The 26083-nt window shown below is 45.1% G+C and overlaps 1 protein-coding gene across 1 annotated transcript in view; it reads left to right on the forward strand.

The window, feature by feature from the left end:
• Positions 1-26083, forward strand: part of DHX36 (DEAH-box helicase 36) — a gene marked incomplete in the record, with an annotated part of 1900459 nt that overhangs the window by 1399012 nt on the left and 475364 nt on the right. The window contains 1 exon segment of the mRNA XM_044070516.1: positions 6071-6157. Coding sequence (XP_043926451.1) covers positions 6071-6157 — 87 coding nt within the window.

Raw genomic sequence — 26083 nt, forward strand, 5'->3', positions numbered from 1 at the left:
TTTCACCAAGAATTGCAAACTGGATACTATTTCTAAATCTAGGGCTAGATTTTGCTTGAGCCATTCTTCATGGCTTTGTAGAGAGTTTCTTCCCTCTCCCAGGTTTCATCCTAAGCTTTGGTACTCTCCCATATGTAAAGAATAGTGCAACATTAGAAAAGTACGTAGAATAGTTGTGTAAAATCTTACCATAACCTTAGATGTTCTCTTCTATGTTGCAATATTCTATCCCTCCCTTCTCCCCCTATTCCTTGCTTTTTCCTTGGATGGCAGATTATTTTCCTTTTTCATTACACTGGTGATGTTATTCGTGTTTCACTGTTGCAGTCATCACATTTGGGTTATCCTTCCCAGGGTAGCCCTCGGCCTGCCCGAATACCAGAGGGTTAGTATTTCTGCGTCAATTGCTGTCACTTCAGGACTGATGTCAGGTCGTCAGTAGTATAAAGTAAGGCAGCTGACGCCATTACATCAGTCTTTCTTGCCATGGAGCCCGAAGCAGAAGCAGTTCGCATGAGTGCCGGTCGGCCGCTACTTGAGTTTCGTCTTCTGAATTGAAGCTGAAGTCTTCTAAAGCTAAGTGCCCCATTGGGGATCCTTTTTTTCTTGCACTAACCGATGTCAGAAAAAGTTAACAATTGTCTTGCCTGTGGAAAGCAAATACCACACCGAGACTTTCATTCTTACTGTGTCACTTGCTTACACCCAGACCACGAAGTCCCCCACTGTCCCTTCTGTGCTTTAACGCCAGAACTATATGTCATCGGGCCCTTATTGTAGCTAGAACTTTTCGCTTACAGTCCTCGAATTCTGATGTGTCTTTGGTAAGCCATCCAACAGCAGATCTTCTGAAAAAATGTAAAGCTAAAGACAGACACAGACCGCACAGGTCCAAACCTACCGATGATGCTCCCGTTAAGCTAGTCGTCAGTTCTCTGGTCCTCAGTGAGGCACTTTCGCAACCCCTGATGCCCGCTTCTGTGGATTCGCACTCTGCTACCGAGACTCTTTCGGAGTCTGGTATGCTGCAAACTCTTCGACTAAGGATCCTGCTATCATCTCTACCTTGGATGGGTCCGGAGCCACTGAACAGGCACCGGCTTCCGAGGAAGTCCTTTGCACTACCGATTCTCGACACAAACCGACTTATTTCGCAACTACCTTTCTTTTGAAAACTACCGAGTTTCTTAGGTCCAGGTTATGAACCACACCCAAGAAACCGACGACCCAATCTCAGGCACCTGTTTCCTTGCTTCAGTCTCAAATCCTTAAAATGGCAGAAGACCTCATCATGCTGATCAGGGAAAGCCAAGCTACCCCTTCCAAAAGAAAGAGCTCTGCCCCCTGTAGTTTTGTCTGAACAGGCGTCCGAGGCCCCTCTCTGCTTCTGAGGATTCTGATAAAGAGGATTCCATTCCTTCAGCCTCTCCCCCAGAGGATTTTTCCTTTGGTGAAACCCTTCACACCCCTCATTCTAAAAAGAGACTCTGGGAATTCTTAGCTCTTCCACAGCACAGATCCCTGGCCATCCCCTGGATATTGTGGAGGATGTTTTCCTGGAATCCAGCTTGACTCCTGACACACCCTCCATCCTGCATCCAGAAAACAAGACAGGAATTACAAAGTCCCTGACTCGCACACATTTCTTTTTAAAAATCCTACTGCTGACCCTGAGGTAATTTCTCAAGGGCCTAAAGGAATTAAAGCAACCTCCGCTAAGAGTCCCATCCCCTCAGACAGGGATTCCTGAGCACTAGACAGATTGGGTAAAAAATATACACTTCAGCTACTCTTGCTATCAGAGCACTAAATTGTCTGTTCCATATGCTAACATTTCAGCAACATACCCTGGAACTCCTCAAACAAAAAATGTCTTCCTTTCCAGCTTGTGCAGAATCTAAAGAGTTACAAGAGTTAATGCATTCTGCAAGTCAAGTAACTAAACACACCTTGCATTGTGGTTTTGACACCCTAGAAGCTTCCTGCAGGGCAGCAGTCACCGATTTTGTCCGTAGAAGGCATGCATAGCTTAAGGAACAGCCCTTGCCAGAACATGTTAAATCTAAATTGTTGGATGCCCCCTTGCACAAAGACAACTTACTTGGCAGTAAGGCAGAAGAGGTCTTAAAAAGGATGGAAGAAAAAGCAAAATCTGTGCAGACAGTTAAGGATTTCTTACAGGTCCAACCACCCAGGTTCAGCAGGCATTGTCCCTCCAAGCACTGGTCCTTTCCTGCTCCCACCAGGTCAGTTCAGCCAAGAACCTTGGGAACCAGACCCCACAGACAGCACCCACAGGGAATGCAGAGATATAAGCAGTGGACTACCTCCACTTCAAAATCAGGGAGTTCTAAGCCACCCCCTTATGGTAAGAACTTGCAATGACTCTCCTGCCCCACCCCCTCCCTCTGCCCACCTTCACTTACCCCTAGGAGGAAAACTCTCCTCTCATGTAAACACCTGGGCCTCCATTACTAATGACCACTGGGTTCTCATCATAGTGTCCCAGGGATACAAATTTTCTTTCCACACCCTTCCATCCCCAAAAGGTTTCCCAGATCTACCTCAAAACCAGTGGGCAGAGGCGCAAAAACAAGTCCTTTCCCTGCTCTCCATGAGGGCAGTAGAGCACATTCCTGCAGAACAGAAAGGCCAAGGTTTCTACTTCAGACTTTTTCTGGTACCCAGGAAAGAGGGCACCTGGCACCTCATCCTCAATCTATCCATTCTAAACATCTTCCTGGTGATCCCAAAATTCAAAATGCTCACCCTCCAGCAGCTGCTACTCATGCTCTCCAAAGATGCTTGGCTAGCCACCCTAGACCTAAAGGAGTCCTGCCTCCACATTCCTGTCAGGGAATCATGCAGAAGATATCTGTTTCAGGGCTGGATCTCAGCACTTTCAGTTCTCTGTGCTTCCCTTTGTCTTATCTACTGCTCCCAGCATTTTCACAAAATGTCTGGCTCCGGCCATTGCCTTTTGCAGACAAAGGAATATCCAGATTTACCCATACTTAGACGACTGCCTAATTCAGGCAGACAGCCAGGAAAAGCTGCTCAAGCACCTGGCCTTTGTAAAGTCCCTACTAACCTCCCTAGGTTACACAATCAATGAAAAGAAATCCAAACTGGTATCCATCCAAAGGATTATATTCCTGGGAGCAAGCCTGGACATAGCATCCCAGATGGCTTGCCTTACACCAGAAAAGCAAACCTTCCTGACAGCCTACTTCTTTCAACTAGCCACCAGACCCCAACTATCTGCAAGAAAAATCCTGCAAGCTCTGGGGTTCATGGCATCTTGCATTCTACTCCTTCCATATGCCAGACTGTATATGAGGAAACTTCAATGGTACCTAAAATGTCTTTGGTGTCAACACACTCAAGACCTGGAGACTCTTATACCTATAATACCTTCCCTCAGAAAAGATTTTCTTTGGTGGGCCCAACAGCATGCTCCCTCAACAAAGGACTACCTTTCTCACCATCCCATGCCACCCAGACCCTCACCACAGACACATCAGATTATGCCCGGGGTGCACACCTGGACTGCAAGTGCATACAGGGCCATTGGAGCCCACAGCAATCCATCTGCACATCAACCAAAAAGAGATGATAGCTGTCCAACACACTTTGATAGCTTTCATGCCCCTTCTCTCCCCAGGAGCTCTCCTGATCAAGACAGACAACACAACTGTGATGTGGTATATCAACAAGCAGTAATGGACTCAATCCTACCCTCTGTGCAGGCTGGCCATGACCCTTTGGAGCACACAGCCTCTGCCATGCACTTCCACCTGTTAGCACAATTCCTACCGGGTTCTCTCTCCTCTCTGATGGACCACTTAAGCAGAAATCTTCTGGACCCACACTAGTGACAGCACAACAGAAGAACCTTTGCCCTAATAATTCAGAAATGGGGTACCCCGAAGGTCGACCTCTTTGCCTCCCACACCAACCATCAGCTCAGCAAGTGTTGCATCAGGGAGCATCACTGCATGACTTGGAAAGTGGATGCCCTGTCCTTCCCCTGGGTCAGTCTTGCAGTCTATGCCTTTCCTCCACTACCTCTCATCCCCAGGGTACTGCTCAAAATAAAGGAGGAAAAACCAAGGACAATTCTTATAGCTCCAGACTGGCCTTGCCAGCACTGGTGTACCCCTTGCTGCGCAGCCTGTCCCCTCTGCCACCTTGGCATCTCCCTCAGATTCCAAACCTCCTGACCCAGAGGGAAGGGGAATTCATGCATCTCCAGTTCAGACACTCAATTTGGCGGCTTGGCTTATTCCCTAACTCCCCCATCAATCTGCCAACCTCAGCAAACAGGTTCTAGAATGTTATACATGAGGCCAGATGCCCTGGCACTAGGAATTCTTATGCTGACAAATGGAAAAGGTTCTGCACCTGGATTCAGGCTAAGGGAGCCAATACAGCACTGCCGTCCCTCCCTCTCATCCTGGATTACTTAGCTGACCTGCTACACAGTGGACTCTCCTTTTCCTATATTAAAATTCATGCCTCTATCTCTGCTCATTTTCCCACTGAGCAGCCCCTTTTCTAGAACCCTGTGATCAAACAGTTCCTAAGAGGGGCTAGCAACCTGAGGCCACCCAGAAGAGCACCAACCCCAGCTTGGGACCTTAACTTTGTGTTGGAAAAGCTCACCCCCCCCTTTGAACCTGCCTCTTCAGCAGAGCTAAAATTTCTCTCCTGGAAGACAGCTTTCCTTCTGGCCATCACTTCAGCCAGAAGGGTCTCCGAACTGCAAGCACTCATAGCTGTGGGACCCTTCATCATCTTCCATTTTGACAGGGTATCCCTCAGGACTAACCCATCCTTCATGCCCAAGGTGGTGTCTAGTGTGGCTCTCAACCAATCCATTCATTTGCCCACCTTTTTCCCTAACCCACAGAACAAGGGAAAGGATCCTGCACTCTCTAGATGTGCACAGACGGCTCAGACTCTATCTAGACAGTACTAAATCCTTCAGAAAGTCTGATCAATTGCTGGTTAGCTGTGCTGCAGGGGCAGAGGGCAAAGCCATCTCCAAACAAACCATCTCCAAGTGGATAGCACACCGCATCCATTTCTGCTACAAACAACACGGAAAGCCTCCCCCCATGGGGGTCAGGACTCACTCCACCAGAGCTAGCCTCCACCTTTGCAGTTTTCCTCAGAGGAGTCCCCACCAGGGACATCCTGGAGGCTGCCACATGGACACCTGTTCACACCTTCACCAAAGATTACCACCTGCCTGTCTTCAAATCCAGGGCAGGGTTTGCCACTGCAGTCTTGCAGGGCATCCTAGCCAGCCCCTAATTTCCTTAACTGCCTCCACCCTTTTCCTCAGCTTTGGGAATCAACCCAAATGTGATGACTGCAACAGTGATGCACAAAGAACATAGTACAGTTGTGCACACTTACCATAAATGTAGATGTTCGAGTATATTCACTGTTGCAGTCCTGGTTTCCCTCCCTCCATCCCCCTCTTCTTTCTTCCTTCTCTTTCCTTACAAGGGACATATTGGTATTTACTTTCTACTGGTGAGGTTCTTCCACCAGAACCAGGCTTCCAGTTGGGGGCTCCTGACAGGTTAAGGCAAGAAAAACTGATGTAATGGCATCAGCTGCCTTACTTTATACTACTGACGACCTGACATCAGTCCTGAAGTGACAGCAACTGACGCAGAAATACTAAGCCTCTGGTATTCGGGCCAGCTGAGGGCTGCCCTGGCAGAGATAACCCAAATGTGGTGACTGCAACAGTGAATACAGTAACATCTACATTTATGGTAAGTGTGCTCAACTGTACTTTCCTTCTGGGGCATTTCAGTTCTGAGGATTGTATGTGTAGATGTCCTTTTATGTTGTGACGTTCAACAAGCCATACATGCGACGTCCCACATACTTGCAGTAGCTGAAAGTGTTTGTATGCTGGCCAGACAATGGGTCACTTGGAGCAGAGTATACCCCATATGGAAAGAATACTGCAACATAGAAGAAAAGGACAGTTAAGGTTATGATAAAATTTTACACAAGTATTCTTTCTCACTGTAGTTTTTATTTACAGGGAAAGGAGGAGCTGGCAGATGCAAGGAGAAAACAGCTATCAAGGAATTCAAGAAGTGATCACCTAACCATAGTGTTTGCAATGGAGGTATGATAGGTTTGTTTTAGATGCACATATAAAGATGTGAAGTTATCAAATTAACATTTTATATTCTGGTAGAAAAAGTGCCCCAGCACTGTATATTGGTTCTGTATTTATATGTTAAACTGTGCATATTTGTTTACTGAATTTAATAGTGTGAAGGTACAGAATTTTCCCTGAGTGAAATGGAAACGTTCCTTCTTATTCAAGTGGTCTAAAATATATTTCACTTGAAATGGTAATCATTTTTTCTTTAACAATTAAACTAGTTTTACCACCATCCTAAAGAAGCCTTGCTAGCCATTTGAATGTTGTGCACCTGAAACTTCATATGTCCTGGTAAATTCCTTTAAAAAATGCAGTGCTGTAATCCACGCAAGTGTCACCGAATGTATACTACTGCCCATCCTTCTGGAACTGTAATAGTGCAGAAATGTGCCACAAAGGGCACAGTTCCCATATGCAATGGATTTTCTGCATATGTGCAGTAGGAAAGGTAAATGTTCAGTAACATACAAAAATGTGATGATCTTCATATTGATCATTGCTGCAGTAGCCTAAGCTGTTTGGGCTATATCCTGCTGAGGAAGTAACAGCCAGCTGGCTTCCAAAGCTCCAGGGCACCTTCTATACACTCAAACTGTCTGGCAACTCAAGCTAAGCTCGCCAAAAGGCAGATTTGGGCACCAAGCCCTTCAGCGCTTTATTACTGCCAAAGAGTACGCTCCTGTGAGGCTTTCGAGTATTGACTGTCTGCTTGTGCATTTTTTTACTGGGCATATAAGTTCCCTTTGGGGAAGAAAATCCCATTATTTATTTTTTGTGAATTATTATTTTCCACTTCAGAAAAGTTATTTTAAAGCTAGGATTTGGTGTTTTAAAGCACTGTCACAAGACTGCACTTTACTTTTAAACAGGGGTGCTCTTTTTTCCTGTAAGTTTAAAAGTTTAAAGTAACTTTAAACCTTTTTTTCTGTGGAGAAATTCTATTTATTTTACTTTATGGGGCTGGCAGAGTGTTAAAGTGCTCTTTACGGTTTGCTTTTGAAAAAAAAAGTGACTTTTAAAGACTCTTGGTTTTTACTGGCATTTGTTGCTTGCTTTCCACATTTTTGGCTTGGCCATGGAACAGTCTGTCTTTTTTCCAGCCACAAAAAGAAAGTTAAGTAAAAAGCCTTTGCCATCACATCAGACTAGCAGTTTGCTTCTGTGGCTTGTGGGTGAGACTGCTGTGACCATTAATTGTACCTCAGACCACTCATCTTATACCCAAGAAACCCCTGATGTAGCATCTACAGCCACTATGGACCGGGAGTTACCCATGTCCTCTATGGATGTTAAGGGAGAGCTGCTCTTGTTGGCCCTGGAAGAGGGAACAGAGAAGATTTCCTTAGTTTGTCAGAATGTTGTGCCAATACCTGGGAAAGCTGATTTTGCCATTAATAACACTTTTGATCACAATTTTCTTGTCAGAAAGAAGCAGAAAACTAACCATATATCTACAACTCTTCAAATTTCCTTAGGAGTAGTTTACTGGATATGGCTTAGGGTTTAATTCAGTCTATTGATTTTTCTTGTAAAGTAGTCTATGGTAAAAGAAAGAAGAATAACTCCTCCTGAAAAGATTTAAGATTTTGTATTAGGACAGGAGAATGTAGGGCCAGATACAGGGTTTTCTTTTTAGATTTCTGATTCCGACTTACAGGAGAAATCAGTTTCTGACTTTGCTGGGAGGGAGTGGGGTGGAGGTCTTCTCTGTTTCTCTCTCTCTTTCTGTCTGAAAGTATTTCCAGAATGTGCCAGTGCTTTCAGTGGGAGAGCACTGAGGTTTCTCAGTCCCTTGGAAAATACTACTTCCTCAATCTTAAGTATTTATACACTCTCCCCAAACCTGGTTTAGCAGCTATAACATTAGTTAATCCTTCAGCAGGTAGACACGTAAGTCCGATCTTACTCTATGATGGGAATGGGGAGATTATTGATAAGTTTCAGGGAAAACAGTGCATGCTTCTGCAACTTTGATTTTCAGAATTTTAAATCATCAGGTTCTTGTTAAGGTTTGTTCTAACTGTGAAAGTATGAGGAATGTTTAATCTGCAGTTCTTGTGAGGAAAAATCTGCTTTAAATTTAATTTCTTATATTCAACTCTCTACGCATTTTATACAGTGTATGACTGTTGGTACTTCTTCCAGGGCTATGGCCACTGGTACTGTTTTGAGGAGGTTTCCATGGCTGCATTCTCAAAACCTTTCAGAAGATGTTAAAATGAGTTTTTAAATTGTCTTTTGAATAACAATTTAGTTTTTGGCCCTTCTGTTGCAGAGGTAATCAAAACGTTTGATAAAAGGAGTAAGCTGATATAAGTTTTCCAAGAGATTCTCTAGTTCTTTATCTAATTTTGGTAAGAAACAAAGTAGTCTCAACAAAATGCAGGTAAACAGATATTTAAGAAGAAATGCCAAGGGAGTTCCAAGAAGAATTCTGGAAACTCCTAAAGCCAAGGATAGTCCACTACATAAGAATAACTGTTTAAAGAGACTTTGTTCCCCCTTTCCACCTTGGCAGCTCCTTTTTTTTCTTCCATAAAGTCAGACTCTCCACTTCTCTTTGGCAACAAATAGTTTCAGATAGATGGTTTGGGAGAGTGTATAAATTCTTAGGATTCATCAAGATTACAGATAGCAGTGGAAGAAAATAGCTCATCTTCCAGACCAGACTGTTTCCATCTGTCTTTCATTACATGCTGTCTCAGGGAGTGATAGACCCCCCCCTTCCCATGTGAGAAAAAGGTTTTAATCAAGGGTGTTTTTAGTGCCAAAGGAAGAAAATGGTTTCAAACCGGTCCTAGATATTTCTTTCCCAAACCTGTTTGTGATGGTGCCCAAATTCAAAATGATGTCACTTCACAACCTGTTGCATTTTCTTCCTCATTCAAGTTTCCATGTAACATTACATTTAAATGATTCTTATCAAATTCCTGTTCATCCAGACTTCAGGCATTTGTGTGTCTAGATCACATAGTCAGGAGTGTTCACAAAGTGTCTACCTCCAGATATAGCTCTTTGCAGGCTACAGGGAATATTTTTTTTTCCTGTATTTAGATGATTTATCTTTTCAGAGTCCTTTTCAAATGTCAAGAATTTCCGGGTCATACACAAGCTGGGATTACAAGAGAATATTCAAAAGACTTTCTTGATTCTGCCACACAGGATTGTGTTCAAAGAACTTTTCTTCCACAGGAGCAAATGCATCTATTCCTAGATTTGTTTCTAGAGTTTTCCACTCAGACTTTGGTCACTGCTAGGAAATACCTCAGGATTTAGGGTCTCGTGACTTGTATGATTTTCATTATACCCTTGGGACGACTCTGGATGAGAAAGATAAAGTGGTATCTGAAGTCTCTTTGGTCTCAGTACCAACACCCATTGTCTTTTTCAGATCCCAGTGCTGGGGCTTTCAGATCTAGTCAAATCTAGGTCTCCTCTTCTCCCTCCCAGGTCCAAAGCAGTCAGTCACTACAGATGCTTCGGACTTTGCTTAAAGATCAGTTTCAAGAGGAAAAAGTGTAAGGTGTGTGGGACACCAAGGACAGATGCAAGCACAAGTATAAAAAAAGTTGCTTCCCCTGGTGGAAACTGGAATTTGATTTGCAACAAGTATCTATCAGGGAATCTAGAACTGAAAATATCAACAAAAGAGGGTAGATTTCTGAAGAAATTCATGAAAATATTTGAAAATATATGAATTCAGTAGTAGGAACTCGGAGAATTTGCATATTAGTACAGTAACTGGGCTAGACTAGAGAGAAATTATGTCACATAAACATATGCATTTAAGCGAGAACCATGACACACATCCATTAACTATTTCAGATCAAGCACCTATAATTATTAATAAAAATTCAGGTAATGAAGTAAAGATGAGACACTGGCACCTCCTCACCTACCTGTTTAAAATAGAAGAATTTAAGGAATGGGGAGTGGAAATTATTTGAGCGTTATTAGGGAAGATGAAACGTACTCCAGAGGTTATAGCTTCTGAGTGGGATAAAATGAAAATGGAGTATAAAAGTTGGGTAGAAATAAAAGAAAACAAGATGGTTAAAAAGCAACTGCCCTTTAAACATTACAAAATAAGGGGAATCTCACAGAACAAGAGGTGCAATTGCAGAGTGCCAAACAGAAAATTCATTCACCTCCAGCTGTACTGAATTAATTGGTCCTGACAATATCCCTAGATGCATCTTAAGTGGCATGAACAAAGATTTAACAGTACCCCTAACAACTCTGTTCAATCTCTGCCTCCATACAGATTTTGTACCAAGCAAATGGTACCCTGCATAAAGGAGAACCTTTCACAGGCCCCAGCAATTACCGACCCATAAGATGTTCTTCGTGTTTCACTGTTGCAGTCATCACATTTGGGTTATCTGCCTGCAGGTAGCCCTCAGTCGGCCTGAATACCAGAGTCTTGGGATTTCTGCTTCGGATACTGTAGCTTCTTCCATGACGTCCGATCATCAAGGGTATAAAACATGCAGCTGACGCCATTACATCAGCTTTTCTTGCCGTGCAGTTTCCAAAGCAGAAACAGTTCACAAGTGCCGGTCGGCCGCCTCCTGAAATTTTATTTTTTCAAGTTTCAGACCTGAAGTCTTCTAAAAGATAAGTACCCCGTTGGGGATCCTTTTTTCTTGCTCTAACCGATGTCAGAAAAAATTAACAATGGTCTTGCCATTGGAAAGCAAATACCTCACAGAGATTTTCATTCTTACTGCGTCATCTGTTTAGGCCCAGACCACGATGTTCCTTGCTGTCAGTTTTGTGCCTTGTTTAAATGCCCAAACTATTCTTTGTCGGGCTATCTTTGTCACTAAATTCTTTCACTCTTGTTCTGCGTATTCCAAAATGGCTTTGATAAGCCATCCGACTACTGATCCGCTGAAAAAAACAAAAGGATAATGACAGAGACAGATGGCATACACCGGTACTCAGTGAGGTGCCTTTGCAGCCCCTGACACCCATTTCTACAGATCTGCAGGCCTCTACTGAGACCCATTATGCCGCGAGAGGCTTCTTCGACTATGGAACCTGGGGATGTCTCTACCTTGGATGGGTCTGGAGCCGCTGTGCAGGCACCGGCTTCTGAGGGTGTATTCAAGCCTTCCGATTTTCATATTAAACGAACAACTTAATTTCAGACCAAAAATTTCGAATTTCTCAGGCCCAGAGTTTGCACTACGTCTAGGAAACCGACCAAAGCGCATTCTCAGGCCCACATGCCTCAAACAAATGCTTAGAATGGCTGAAGATCTTATTACTTTAATTAGGGAAAGAACTGATTTTACTTTTGATTCATCAGATCATGAGTCTATTGACTCTGATCCTTCTGATTACCAGGACATACCCTTATCCACCTATGAGGATTCTGATGCAAAGGATTCCATTCCAGCTGCATCCTCACCAGAAGATTTTTTCCTTTGGTGAAACCCTGCATATACCCTTAGAGAAAATTTCTGGTGGGAGTGTCAGGACTACTCTCAGTCCAAAAAGAGGCTCAGAATTTTTAAACTTTCCTCAGTACAGGCCTCTAGCGACAGGGACTCTAGGGCTTTAGACAGATTGGGTAAGAAGGTATTACACCTCTGCTACTCTTGCCATCAGGGCTTTAAATTGCCAGTTTCATATGTTAAAGTATCAGCAACATATTATAGAACTAATTAAACAGAAAATGATGTTGATTCCTGATTGTGCAAAACATAAGGATTTACAAGAGTTAATGCATTCTGCTAATCAAGTTGAAAACATACTTTGCAATGTGGTTTTGATGCCTTAGAAGCATCTTGCAGGGCTGCTGTCACTGGGTCTTGTTCGTAGAAGGCATGCTTGACTTAAGGAACAAATTTTGCCAGACCATGTCAAAGCAAATTTATTAGATGTACCATTAAACCAAGAATGTCTTTTTGGCAATAAAGCAGAAGTCCTCAAAAGGATGGAGGAAAAAGCTAAATCTATGCAAACTGTTAAAGATTTCCTACAGGTACAGCCACCTAGATTCAGTAAGCATTGGCCTTCTATAAACTGTTCTTTTCCAGTCCCTCCCAGACCTTCTCAGTCCAAACCTAGGGGCAGCAGACCACCAAGACTACAGTCTCATGGTATGCACAGATCTAAGCAATGGAGTGCTCCCACCTCTAAAACAGGGAGTAGTAAACTGCATTCCTATGTAAAATCCCACAATCCTTAACTCTTCCAAGCCTTGCTCAAGTACTTGCACCTTTAGGAGGAAAACTGCCCTGCATGCAAAAAACTGGGAGTACATTACCTAGGACAGATGGGTCTTAAACATTGTTTCCCAGGGATACAGATTCTACTTACACTCACTGCCAACCCCAAGCAGGTGGCCAGAACTCTCCCCAAACCAGTGGGCAGAGACTCAAAAGCAAATACTTTCTTTTCTTAGTATCAAGGCTACTCAGCCTGTCCCAGCAGAGCAAAGGGGACAAGGTTTTTATTCCAGACTGTTTCTGGTACCCAAAAAAGAAAACTCTTGGCACCTTATCCTGGATCTGTCTATTCTTAACCCCTTTCTGGTGGTTCCAAAATTCAAAATGCTTACTCTCCAACAGCTGCTTCCTTTGCTAACCAAGGACTCCTGGCTAGCCACCCTAGACCTAAAAGAAGCTTATCTGCACATCCCCATAAGGGAATCGTGCAGGAAACATCTACGTTTCAGAGCAGGCTCTTTGCACTGTCAGTTCTCTGCACTTCCCTTTGGCTTATCTACTGCACCCAGGGTATTCACAAAATGCCTAGCTCCAGACATTGCATATTGCAGGCAGAGAAGAATTCAAATTTACCCATACTTGGACGATTGCCTGATTCAGGGGGACAGTCAGGAATTGCTACTACAGCACCTGATATTATACCATCAACGTAAAGAAATCACATTGGGTACCCAGCCAACAGATTGTGTTCCTGGGGGCAAGCTTAAACACAACTTCCCAGATGGCAGTCCCCACTCCAGAAAACCAAATTTATTTGACAAACTACTTCAATCTACTGGCCACCAAAACCCAGCTATCTGCAAGAAAAATACTGCAAGCCCTAGGGTTCATGGCCTCTTGCATTCTACTAATTCCATATGCAAGACTGCATATGAGGAAACTTTAATGATACTTGAAAAGTCTCTAGCGTCAACATTCTCAGGACCTGGAAACAATTATTCATATCATTCCTTGCCTAAGGACAGAGTTCCTTTGGTGGGCAGAGGCCTGCTACCACAACAAGGGACTCCCTTTCACTCAACCCCCTGCCGCCCAAACCCTAACAACAGATGCATCAGACTATGCATGGGGGGCTCACATGGCAGGACAATGCATTCAAGGCAAATGGAGCCCAAAGCAAATGCACCTGCATATTAATCAAAAAGAAATGTTAGCTGTACAGAATGCTCTGACAGCCTTCAAAGGCCTTATTCTTCCAGGACAACTATTGGTAAAGATGGACAACATCACATTTATGTGGTACATAAACAAGCAGGTGGGAACCCATTCCTACCCACTCTGCAGATTAGCCATGACTCTGTGGAACACAGCCTTGAGCAACCAAGTGCACCCACAAGCTCAATTCCTGCCAGGCAAACTAAATTCACTGGCAGACGACTTAAGCAGAAATCTAATGGACCCACATGAGTGGAAACTGGAACCCAACATATGCAAGCTTCTGGGGCACAGGTGGGGGGCACCAGAGGTGGACCTCTTTGCTTCCCCTCAGAACCATTAATTGAGCAAGTATTGCTCCAGAACTCCCCATAGCCAAGCATGGAAAGTGGATGCCATTTCCTTTACTTGGGAAAACCTCTCAAGTTATGCCTTTCCCCCTCTGCCCCTCCACTCGAAAGTTCTACTAAAGATCAAACAGGGCAAGCCAAGGACAATACTGATTGCACCAGACTGGCCACACCAGCAGTTGTACCCTCTTTTGCGCAGTCTGACAGTAGCGCCACCATGGCACCTGCGTCAGACCCCCCTTCCCTGCTGTCCCAGCAGGAGGGCCAGATTTTGCATCCTCAGCTACAGACCCTGAACCTAGCAGCCTGGCTCATTCCCTGAACTCATCACCAGCAACCCTCAGTAAATAGATGCTGGATGTCATCCTTGAGGCAAGGAGGCCTAGTACTAGAAAATCCTTTTCGGAAAAGTGGAAAAGATACTGTTCTTGGAGCCAGTCTCGGGGAAAGGACACAGCTGTGCCCAGCTTACCTCATATACTAGATTACTTATCAGAAATCCTCCACAAAGGCCTATCCTTTTCTTCAGTTAAGATTCGTGCTTCTGCCATCTCAGCTTATTATAATACTGAGCCCACCGCTCTTCTCTCATCCTCTGGTCAAACAGTTCCTGAGAGGAGCCAAAAATTTAAGACCCCCCAGGAGAGCTCCCACTTCAGCCTGGGACCTTAACTTTGTATTGGAAAAGATCACGCTTCCGCCCTTTGAACCTGCTGATACATCAGAGTTACAATTCCTCTCATGGAAAACAGCTTTACTAATGCAAGAAGAGTGTCTGAATTGCAGGCTGTTATGGCTGTGGAACCCTTCATTATCTTCCATGCAGACAGGGTTTCCCTCAGGACTAACCCATCATTTATGCCCTATGTGGTATCTAGTGTGGGTTTAAACTAATCCATTCGTTTGCCAACCTTTTTCTCTAATCCTCAAAATAAAGGGGGAAAGGATCCTGCACTCCCTGGACGTACACAGGCAGCTTAGGTTCTGTCTGGACAGGACTGTGCCTTTCAGGAAAACTGACCAGCTGCTAGTCAGCTTTGCTGCAGGGGCAGAGGGCAAGGCCATTTCAAAGCAAACCATTTCTAAATGGATAGCACACTGCATCCATTTCTGCTATAAACACCATGCAAAACCTACCCCAGAGGGGATCAGAACACTTTCCACTAGGGCTACATCTATCTCTACAGCCTTTCTCAGGGGAGTCCCTACCAGGGGCATCCTGGAAGCTGCAACCTGGAGCTCTGTACACATTCACCAAGCATTACCACTTGCCTATCTTTTTTAAATCCAGAGCTGGATTGGCCATAGCAGTCTTACAGGGCCTGCTTTCCAGTCCTAATGCTTCTTGACTGCCTCCACCCATCCTCAGTTTTGGGAATCAACCAAAATATGATGACTGCAACAGTGAAACATGAAGAACATAGTACAGTTGTGTACACTTACCTTAAATGTAGATGTTCAAGTGTATTCACTGTTGCAGTCCTGGTTACTCTCTCTCCAGCCACCTGACTTCTCTTTACTTCTACCTATCCTGGTTTGTTTGGCATACCTTGTATCATTGGTATTTGCTTTTTGCTGGGGGTGTTCCACACCATGTAATTGCTTCATATTTAGGGGGCTCCTGACATCTGGGGCAAGAAAAACTGATGTAATGGCGTAGGCTGCATTTTTTATACCCTTGATGACCTGACGTCATGGAAGAAGTGACAGCATCAGACATAGAAATCCCAAGACTCTGGTATTCAGGCTGATTGAGGGCTACCTGCAGGCAGATAACCCAAATGTGATGACTGCAACAGTGAATACACTCGAACATCTACATTTATGATAAGTGCACACAACTGTACTTTTGACAAGCCTCCTATGCAAAGCCATAGAAAGACATATGGAATTATTCATTAAGGACATAGGAAACCACCAAACACTGTGGATTAATCAAGGGCTGGTCATACTTACTCAACCTGGCAGATTTTTTTGAAAAGGTTACCAAGGCAATGGGTGAAAGCAAAACTGTATACCTCAACCTGGCCGAATATTTTGACATAATTCTCCACTCATCATAATAGATTACTACATAATAGATAACTAAACTGTGAGTAAACCAGTGTGTTTCCTGCTGGATTGCCATCTGGCTCACAAGTAGGATGCAGGTAATGACAATAGGGGAAGATATCTCCGCAGAGAGACCAGTCAGCAGTGGAGAGTCCCCCAAGGTTCTTTGCTTGAGACCTCTCCTGTTTGGCATCTACTTTTCTGAAGTAAAAGCCAATATCAAAGGCTCTGGTTTACTACGTTTACAGAAGGCGGTAAGCTAGTAGTAGTCATTGAATCTCCAAATAACTTGGCCATCTTGCTGGAAGGTTTGTGTTAACTGGTGTCAAAATCATGGTATTAAACTAAATGCCAAAAAAATGCATTATTATATTCTTTGGGAAGTCATCTACCTCAGGGAACTACCACATTGACAATATTTCTGTAAGAGTTGACCCAGTTATTTGGGATTTGGGAACTTATGTGGACAGTGGCCTAACTTTTGACCAGTGTCTATTGATGTAAGAAAGTCCTTCAGTATTACACATCTTAAACAGAAGGATTGAGATATAAGGATGTCATTCTACCCTCTTTACTCAGTGCTCATTAGGCCACTCATTGAATGTAGTGCCCCCTTTGGCATGTATCTGTCCAGACACAGGCAACAACTGGAGCACCCACTGACATTCCTTACTAAAAGGATACAAAGCTTAAAGAACATGTCGTACATGAACTGCTCTCTATCCTGCATACTGCTAAGAAGTGACCTGTGTCTGGCATACAAGGCATCCTCTGACCCATTACTGGTGGATTTACTGCATTCCAGCAAGTCAAATGGCATCAGAAGTATTCTGTGTAGTAATCTCAACAATTTCTGTAACATCAACAGAACAATTTGGAGTGACAGTTATGTTTCTCAGAGGATACTGCTGTCATGGAACAAACTCCCAAGCCACATAAAATGAAGTTCATCCCTGTCTATTTTCAAGTGCAACAGAGTTATTGATTAGAAGTGGAAAATTTACCCAGGACTGCCCCCTGTACTTCTAATGGATAGATGCAACTTGTAAATGCTTTATTCCATGCATGGGTCCCCTTAAGTTATCTATGGTATGATCTTGGTCATTTCTATTAGGGGAAATATATAAATCTGAAGTAGTTAACTTCATTTGGTCATCAACCTGTTGGGCTACGGATCCGGACCGGATCCGATATGGCAGTTTCCCTGAGGTAGATGACTTCTTGGCACCAGCATCAGATCTGAGCTCCAAGCTCCTCCCCTTACCCATAATACCACTGCATGTCCTTCCTTCCCTCAGATCTCATTTGCTGTGGCTTCACCTGCATCATGATTGCTGAGCTCCACTTGGCAAAACTGTTGTTTCGGAGTCTTTTGTGTGAAAGTGTGTTTTTCCTAATTCTTTAGGTCCCTGTATTCCTCCCCTTCACGTTCTCTGTTGAGTTAGTTTAAAAAAAAAAGTCTAGATTAGTTGTTATTAGACTTGTGTTAGCGCAGGCCTTCTCTCCCCTTTCCCGCCTCACGTTTTGAGTGTTTGTCTGCGTGTTGGGGTTAAGTAGCCAGCCACTATTATGGCAGATCAACGTAAGTTGGTTTTCAGAAAATGCACAGTGTGTGGCCATAAGTTATCCCCTGCGGATGGCCACACTCTGTGCATTGTTTGTTTAGGGACTACTCATCTGGCCACTGAGTGCACCGTATGTGTGAGGTTTAACCGCAGGGCCTTAAGACTGTAAGGCTAAATTAATCTTGAAGGGGCTTCTCCTGTCCACAGAGACGGCTGCCTCCTCGTCTTCTGTAGCGGCGGTCACAGCTGTGACCGCTCCCTCCAATTCTGTTGTGTCCTGTCCTCCCTCCCAGGCTGGGACTCACCCTCCCAACCACCGACCTGGGGAAAGGGAGAAAAAGAAAGAGAGGCACCATGAAAAAGAGAAAGGGAGGAAGATATCCCCGGAGTGCACGGATCTGGCAGAGCCTCCTCCCAAGATTCCTGCATCTTCTAAGCCAACTTCCCCTCAGCTCCACTCTCCGAGATTTTCGCCGAAGCTGGAGGATGTTCAGCCTTCGTCTAGGGCGTCCAGTCACTGACCTTCTCGGCCAGCGTCAGTGGCCTCTTCTAGGTCTACTAGATGCCTTTCCGAAGCTGACATGGACAGATTGATGCGAAGGTTTGTTCGCACTCTGATTCAGATGGGGGTATTGCTGGCTCCCTCTCCTTCTGGAGGGGGTAGCTCACTGCCACTATTTGCCCATATTGCTCCTTCTCTGATCAGTCCTTTGGTTTCGGAGTTCCTGGATCTGAGAGGTCCTGGAGTCAGGGGTTAGCACCGATGGTACCACTTACCTCGACGCCGGCAGTTACCTTGAGCGTGTCGGACCTCACTGGGTCGTATCCGAGCTCTCAGAGCAGTAGCCTGGGTATCGGATCCAAGGGGTTGGGTTTTTCCCTTCGGCTCCAACTTTGTTGGGCCGAGACCTTCCTCTCGGAGCCTTGGCACCTTCAGGCTCGGCTCCAATCCCCATGTCTGATCCGGGAAGGGCATCCTGTCTGTCAGTTGCTCGAGAGGCTCGTTCCCCCTCTGCATTCAATGTGGTGGAAAGGGTTCTTGCTAACGGATCAAAGCCCCTGACTCTCTCCTCAGAGTCCGCCCCGACCCCCTCTATTCTGGGTGCGTCTTCTGCTAGTCTGCCCATGCAGGGACAGCCCGTGATCGGCATGCCCAGACTATTCCATCGAGGAACCTCAAGCGATTCGTGAGTCATCTCCGGAGAGTCCCAATGAAGAGGTTCTTCATAAACGTAAGTGCAAGAGGAAGCACTTGGACTGCCCCGAGTCCCTCACGGAGGATACCAACTTGGAGGAAGTGGAAGGCTCCCCAATGTCACCGCCCCCCGAGGATGTCTCATTTGGAGTCGTCTTGGAGATCCTGCGCTAGCAACAGGTTGGTCCGCCCCCAAGCCTTCCTCAGATGAGTCTGTGTTTCTGGAGCCATTTGACACGGGCCCATCTACTTCTTGGGTGTGTGTGTGTGTGTGTGTGTGTCCGTGTGTGTGTGTGTGTCCGCGGACCTCTTGGTGGACCTCATTGCCACCAGGGCATGGAAAGAACTGGACACCGTAGAGCCAAATCCCAAAACTTCCAGATAATATCTTGAGCCTCCTGGTAGATGGACTGAGCTGGAACAAAAGATCCCCAGTGGATGCCATGGTGGTAGCGGCTGCCACGAAAAAGGAATTGGAGAATTCCACAGTCTATCCCCCGGCCCGAGAGTCCAGGACGATGGACCGTTTAGGAAAGCGGACTTATGCTTCAGCCACCATTTGTATAACGGCACTGAACTATATGGCCCATGTTACTAGATTGCAGCGAGACCTGATAAAAGTGTTCACTGCATTTACCCAGAGTCCATGCCGCCAAGGGATGAATGCACATTCTCTTTGTGAATGGCCACTCTGAAAGCGGTTACCAACACATCCATGCGATGCCTTTCTCATGCCACCAAAGGAGCAGCATGGGCAGCCAGGTTGGCATCGCTATAAGGCGACATGCCTGGTTCAGGCTATGTAGTTTTACAGAACCCTTCAAGGCATCTTTTGCTAATGCTCCCTATGACAGCTCTTCCTTATTTGGAAAGATGGTCCATGTTACACTAGTCCAGATTGAGAAGGAAGGAAAAACATTGTCTGCCATCGGGATCCACTTCTCTAACCCCCAAAGATCCTTCTCCAGGAATCAGTGGGGGCAAAAGAAGATGTGGTTCTGGAAGTCTCATTATTCCCGGGACACTCAGGACTCCTGTTCCCCTAGAGGTAGAGGGAGACGAGACAGACACCAGTCCAGAGGCGGGTCCGAAGAACTTTGGGTCTCGTGAACCGTTCTCGGACAGACTCGCACAGTAGCCCTGAGGGGTTGCCCAACTGCTCTGGAGGCAGTCGTGGCCCGTTTCTCTATGCACCTGATGGCGTGAGGGTCTGTGTCAACAGACTTTTGGGTTCCAAATAATATCCAAAGGTTACACAATTCCCTTTGTGACACGTCCATCTCCCCTAAAGCACCTCCCAGACATTGCACCCGCACAAAGGGAGGCAGCAGTCATCGAAAGAGAAAAGCTGCTAAGTAAACGGGCCATCCAGCCTGTTCCCCCAGATCACTCCGGATCAGGCATCTATTCCAGGTTCCTTTTGGTGCCAAAAAAAGACTGGGGACTCCAGGCCGATTCTAGACCTTTCCACTCTCTCTGAACCTGTCAGTTGCCAAAGAAAAGTTCCGGATGATCACTTTCCAATCCATCCTGCCTTACCTGCAGGAAAATGACTGGATGTGCTCTATAGACCTCCAGGATGCGTACTACCACGTAAAGATGCACAGACGCTCCAAGAGGTTTCTCAGCTTTTGGCTAGGGGCCAGTCGCTACCAGTTCTGGGCCCTACCCTTCAGTCTCACCACAGCCCCCAGGGTGATCACCAAGGTCATGGCAGCAATAGTAGCTCACCTGAGATTTCAGGGCATACAGGTCTATGCGTACCTGGATGATTGGCTCCTTGCCGCTCCCACCAGGCATCTACTCTGTCAAGCCAGGGATTATTTCTGGAAGTTGTTAGACTTGCTGGGCATCACTCTAAATATAGCCAAGTCCTCGCTAGAACTGGTTTAGGTCCTGGACTACATAAGGGCGAGAATAGACACTTTGCAATCCAAAGTCTTTTCTGACTCCAGAGAGGGTTCGGAGTCTTAATCTCCGTGTCTTCACAATTCTTCAATATCCCTTTCCCCCAGCCACAGTGGTGTTAAGCCCTAGGATCAATGTCAGCCACTATCACTCTTCTTCCTTTTGCTCATCTTCACATGCAGGTTCTGTAATGGACGTTGGTGGTCCAGTGATCCTTATTGGATTGGCCATTGACTCATCCGATTCACATAAGTGAGGTGTGCAGGAAGTTCCTTCTCTGGTGGCTCCACTCTCCGGTGATAGTAGAGGGACGGTCCTTTGTTGCAGCCCCTCCCCACACCACGGTGACCACGGACGCCTCCCGACTGGGGGGGGGGGCATTGATCGGGCAGGACAGTCCAAGGCACGTGGTCCCTAAACAAGACCAATTTGCATATCAATGTTCTGGAGATGAGGGTGGTCTTATTAGCGTTGCAGGCCATTCATGCCTTTCTTCCTCTGGGAACTATTGCAGTTCAGACAGACAACATGCCAGTGGTCTGGTACATCAACAAACCAGATCCTACCCCCTTGTCGAGAGGCCATGAGAGTGTGGGAATGGGCGATCTCCACCAACCGTTTTCTGATAGCAACATACATTCTGGGTTGGTCCATCATATTAGCGGATAAATTGAGCAGAACTATCCTAATGCCTTATGAGTGGTCTCTGAATCCTTGTGTAGCGGAGCAGATCTTCCTAGATTGCGGTCGGCCTTGCTGCGATCTCTTCGCATCTCCTTCCAACACGAAGTGCAGTGAGTTCTTCACTCTGATCCCCCAGAGAGACGCTCTGGTCCATGTTTGGCCTCCCGATCTTCTTTATGCATATCCTCCGTTACCCCTCATGACAAAGTTTTTACAGAAGGCTTTGTCGGTTGGGGCGCATTGTCATCCTCATTGCCCCATTCTGGCATCGCCAGATCTGGTTTCCCTGTCTATGGTCTCATCTGGTAGTTCCTCCTTGGATCTTTGATCCGATTCTGGATCTTATTTTGGACCCATCGGGGATTCCTCTTCCAGACCTGGGCACTCTGAAACTCACGGTTTGGCTGCTCCAGTTCCATTGATTGCCAGGACTCCCAGATTTTCTTCCCCTGTTAAGTCTATTCTGGTGGCAGCCCATAAGTCCTCTACCAGAAAAGTTTACTATAGTAAATGAAAACGTTTTTTGATCTGGGCTTCTCAGAGGGATCTAGATCCTTTTATGGCTCCGGTGCCAGCGGTTCTTGAAATTTTAGCACACCTTTTCCAGCAGGGTGCCAGCTCTTCTACGGTGAAAGTTCAACTGGCAGCCATTTCTAATTTCCATGTAGATGAAAACATGGGGTCTTTGGGTTCTTTCAGACTTTGCAAAATCTTCAGACCTTTCTTTTACGTCCTCCGGTTAAAGATCCCCACTCCTCCTTGGTATCTTACCTTAGTTTGCTCCGCCCTTCGAGTCTGCTGCCTTTGTAGACTTGAAATTTTTGTTTTGGAAAACAGCTTTCCTATTAGCTATCACCTCAGCTAGGAGAGTGTCACAACTTCAAACATTATCTGTTAAAACCCCCTTATATGTTTTTTCATAAAGACAGGGTCTCACATCGGACTAATCCTTCCTTTTTACCTAAAGTGGCTTCAGAATCAAATATCAATCAATCAATCAGTCTGCCTGTCTGTTTTCAAAATTTTCAGAACAAGGGGGAATATAAACTACATTTGTTAGATGTACATAGGCAGTTACGTTTCTACTTACACAGGACTAAGCCCTTTCGCAAGTCTGACCAATTGTTTGTATCCTTCGCTAGACCTTATCTAGGCAAGTCAGTCACCAAGGTGACAATTGCCAAGTGGATTTCCCTTTGCATTCTACAGGTTTACAAAGATAAAGGTATGCCCATTCCGAGGAGGGTTCATGTCCATTCTACCCGGTCCATGGCTACGTTAGCTGGGGTCCAGAGTATCCTTGGACGATATTTGTTCAGCAGCTACTTGGTCGTCATCTCATTCTTTCATTTCTCATTATAAATTGGACATGGTTTCCAGAGGGAGATCATTCTTTGGCTCTGCGGTACTCCGGAATATCCTTCCATTAGGGCCTCCCGAGGTTATGGTAGCTGGGTACTCTGTCCCACAGGGTGGCGACCAAATTAAAGTCTAACTACTTCAGATAAAGAAGTTATGTACTTACCATAACGTTCCAGCTCAGTAGTTAGACTTCATTTGACATCAGTCGTCGCTCCCTCCTTCCCCCTGGCCTTGGTATTGGGTTCTTTCACCTGAGTAACCAAGAGATAGTGCCCTTGAGGCCCTCGTGCATTTACTTGTGGGTCAGGTATTGCCGATCGGACTCATGGGTTGGGTGGCAAACTCGATCTGAGGGAAGGAAGGAGATACAGTAGTATTATAGGTAAGCAGAGGAACTTGGAGCTCGGATCTGATGCTGGTGAAACTGCCATATCGGATCTAGTCCGGATCCGAAGCCCACAGGTTAAGAACAAATGAAGTCTGTCTACTCGGATGGAACGTTATGGTAAGTACATAACTTCTTTTTATTGACCATGGGATGGGTGAGACAAGTCTGTAACCAAATGGGATAGGTTATTTCAAGCACAAAAAGGAAAAGTGGCACACAAGAGCAGCTAGCCTATTAATTAACTTTTGAACCTATGAAATAAGGGAGTACTCGGATAAAATGCACGAGTTTAGAAGTATTGCTGTTAAGCAACTATTTTGATAACTTCAGAGCACAAAAACTTTTGGTGCAGTGACTTGGGCAAAAGAAAGTAGAAAGGGAGTCTAAAAAAAGAAAAATAACCAAATATCTTTTAGAGGTGTTAAAGTTATTTCAGAAATTATATGAAAGTTTGTATAAAGTAAAGAAATGGGGAAATCAAGAAAAGGCATAAAAGGAAATGTTTATGGAAGTCTTAAATATCCCAAGGTTAGAGGTAGATGAGGCTCAACAATTAAAAGTTAAGATAGGAGGAGATGAGCTAAAAATGGTGATGTATAACCAATCTGCAGGAAAGTCTTCAAGACCTACTGGTATTCCTGTAGAAGTTTGGAATCTAGGAAAAAGTGATAAAGATCTGGAAGGTTTTGTTTAATCATGTTTTAAAGGAGGGGAAGCATAAACATTCTGGAAAAAATCTGTTGGCTGTAATACCTAAAGGCGGTAATGACCCATCAGATCCCTTTTCATATAGGCCCATTTCAAATGTTCATCGTGTTACACTGCTGCAGTCATTACACTTGGGTTATCCTGCCGTCAGGCGGTCCCGCAGTTGGCCAGAGTTCCAAAGTCTTGGTCAAGCATCGGATGCTGTCGCTTCTTCCCTGACGTCAGTGCGCCAGGGGTATATAAGATGCATCCGACACCATTTTCTTCAGTCTTTCTTGCCGCGCGGTGCCCGAAGCAAAAGCAGTTCGCAAGTGCCGGTCGGTCGACTCCTGAGATTTTCGAAGTCGAATTTCAGATCCGAAGTCTTCAATAAAGCTAAGTACCCCATTGGGGAAACTTTTTTCTTGTCTCAGACCGATGTCAGAAAAAGTTAATTGTATTTCTTGTGGGAAGCAAATACCTCATAAGGACTTCCACTCTTACTGTATTCCATGCCTAGGCCCTGATCACGACGTCACTAGTTGTCGTTTTTTTGCTAGATATAACAAATGCACTATAAAATGACGTCTTGATTTTTGCTTTGCACTACTTTGGCCGAAGGTTCAATTATACTATGCCGTTGGATCAACCGACGACCGCAATTCTGAAAAAACATAAAGGCAAGGATAAAAGACAGGCATCTGAGGTCCAAAACCGACGACGAAGCCTCTTCTAGGCCAGTCGCCAGTTCACCAGTTCTCAGTGAGGCGCTTTCGCAGCCCCTGACAACCCGCTACCTCAGAGCCACAGACCGCCTCCGACTCCCACATGGAGACAACTAGGCCTCTGGAAACTCAAGGTATTGGGCCTACGGAATCTAATCCCTCAGATGGGTCCGGAGCTGCTGAGCAGGCATTGGCTTCTGAGGGTGTTTTCAGACCTTCACAACTTACCATTAAAGCAACAGCCAAGACAAAAACACCATTAAAGACAAAGAAGCAAGTACAGCATTCTCCTGGACAGTCCTCCATGCCTAAGAAACAGATGCTTAAAATGGCCGAAGACCTCATTACTCTAATCGGGTTCCCATCCCCCTCCTGAGAAAAGGCCTAGGCAGGATACAGACTACGATTCCTCTAATCAGGTTTCCATTTCTTCTGATTCCTCTTCAGACCAGGGATACTCTCTACCCCCCTATGAGGACTCTGATGCTGAAGAATCTATCCCTTCAGCCTCTCGTCCTGAGGATTATTCGTTTGGGGAAACTTTGCATACTATGAGGGAGCATTTCCATTGGGAAAGTCAGGATTATTCAGAATCCAAGAAAAGGCTCAGGGACTTCCTTTTATTGCCTCAGCACAGGCACCTTGCTATTCCGCCTGTGTTAGATATTGTGGATGATGTGTTCTCTGAATCCAGCTTATCTCCTGATTCTTTGCCCCCTGCACCAACCAAGCCAGATAAGTATTACAGAGTCCCTGACTCTCACAAGTTTCTTTATAAAAACCCTTCTGCTGATCCAGAAACTATTTCCCAGGGTCCCAAAGGGGTTAAGGCTTCCATTGCAAAAAATGCAGTCCCCTCTGACAGAGATTCTAGAGCATTGGATAGATGGGGGAAGACAGTTTACACTTCTGCAACTTTAGCAGTAAGGGCTTTAAATTGCCAGTTTCACATGCTTAAGTACCAACAATATTTAATGGCTCAGTTAAAACAGAAAATGCTTGCAAGCTCAGAAGCTCCTGACTATAAAGAAATGCAGGATTTATTGCATGCAGTTGAACAGGTGGGAAAACATAATCTGCAATGTGGTTTTGATTCTTTAGAGGCCTCTTGTAGAGCCGCAGTTACAGGTTCTGTGATTCGACGACATGCTTGGTTAAAAGAACAGACTTTACCTGATCATGTTAAGGCAAAATTATTGGATGCTCCTTTATAGCATGATACCTCGTTTGGTGTTAAGGCAGAAGAGGTGTTAAAGAAAATGGAGGATAAAGCTAAATCTATGCAAACAGTCAAAGATTTCTTACAGGTACAGCCACCTCGATTTAGCAGAAATTGGCTACAAAGAATTGGTCCTTTCCAGTGTCAGACAGGCCACAGAGAGGCAGATACAGATGCCCAAGAGGCAGATATCAACCCCAAGGCTCTAACAGACAACGACAGTGGGGTACCTCAACCCCAAAAGGAGGTGAGGACAAATCTCATCCATACAGGAACCCATCCCAATGACTTCCCCCTTCGTATGCCAAGCACTTCCCTTTTGGCAGCCCCCTTAGGGGGAAAACTAGCACTTTTT

Source organism: Protopterus annectens, chromosome 4.part1 (genome assembly GCF_019279795.1).
Source record: "Protopterus annectens isolate FY-2018-M chromosome 4.part1, PAN1.0, whole genome shotgun sequence".
Taxonomy (NCBI): domain Eukaryota; kingdom Metazoa; phylum Chordata; order Ceratodontiformes; family Protopteridae; genus Protopterus; species Protopterus annectens.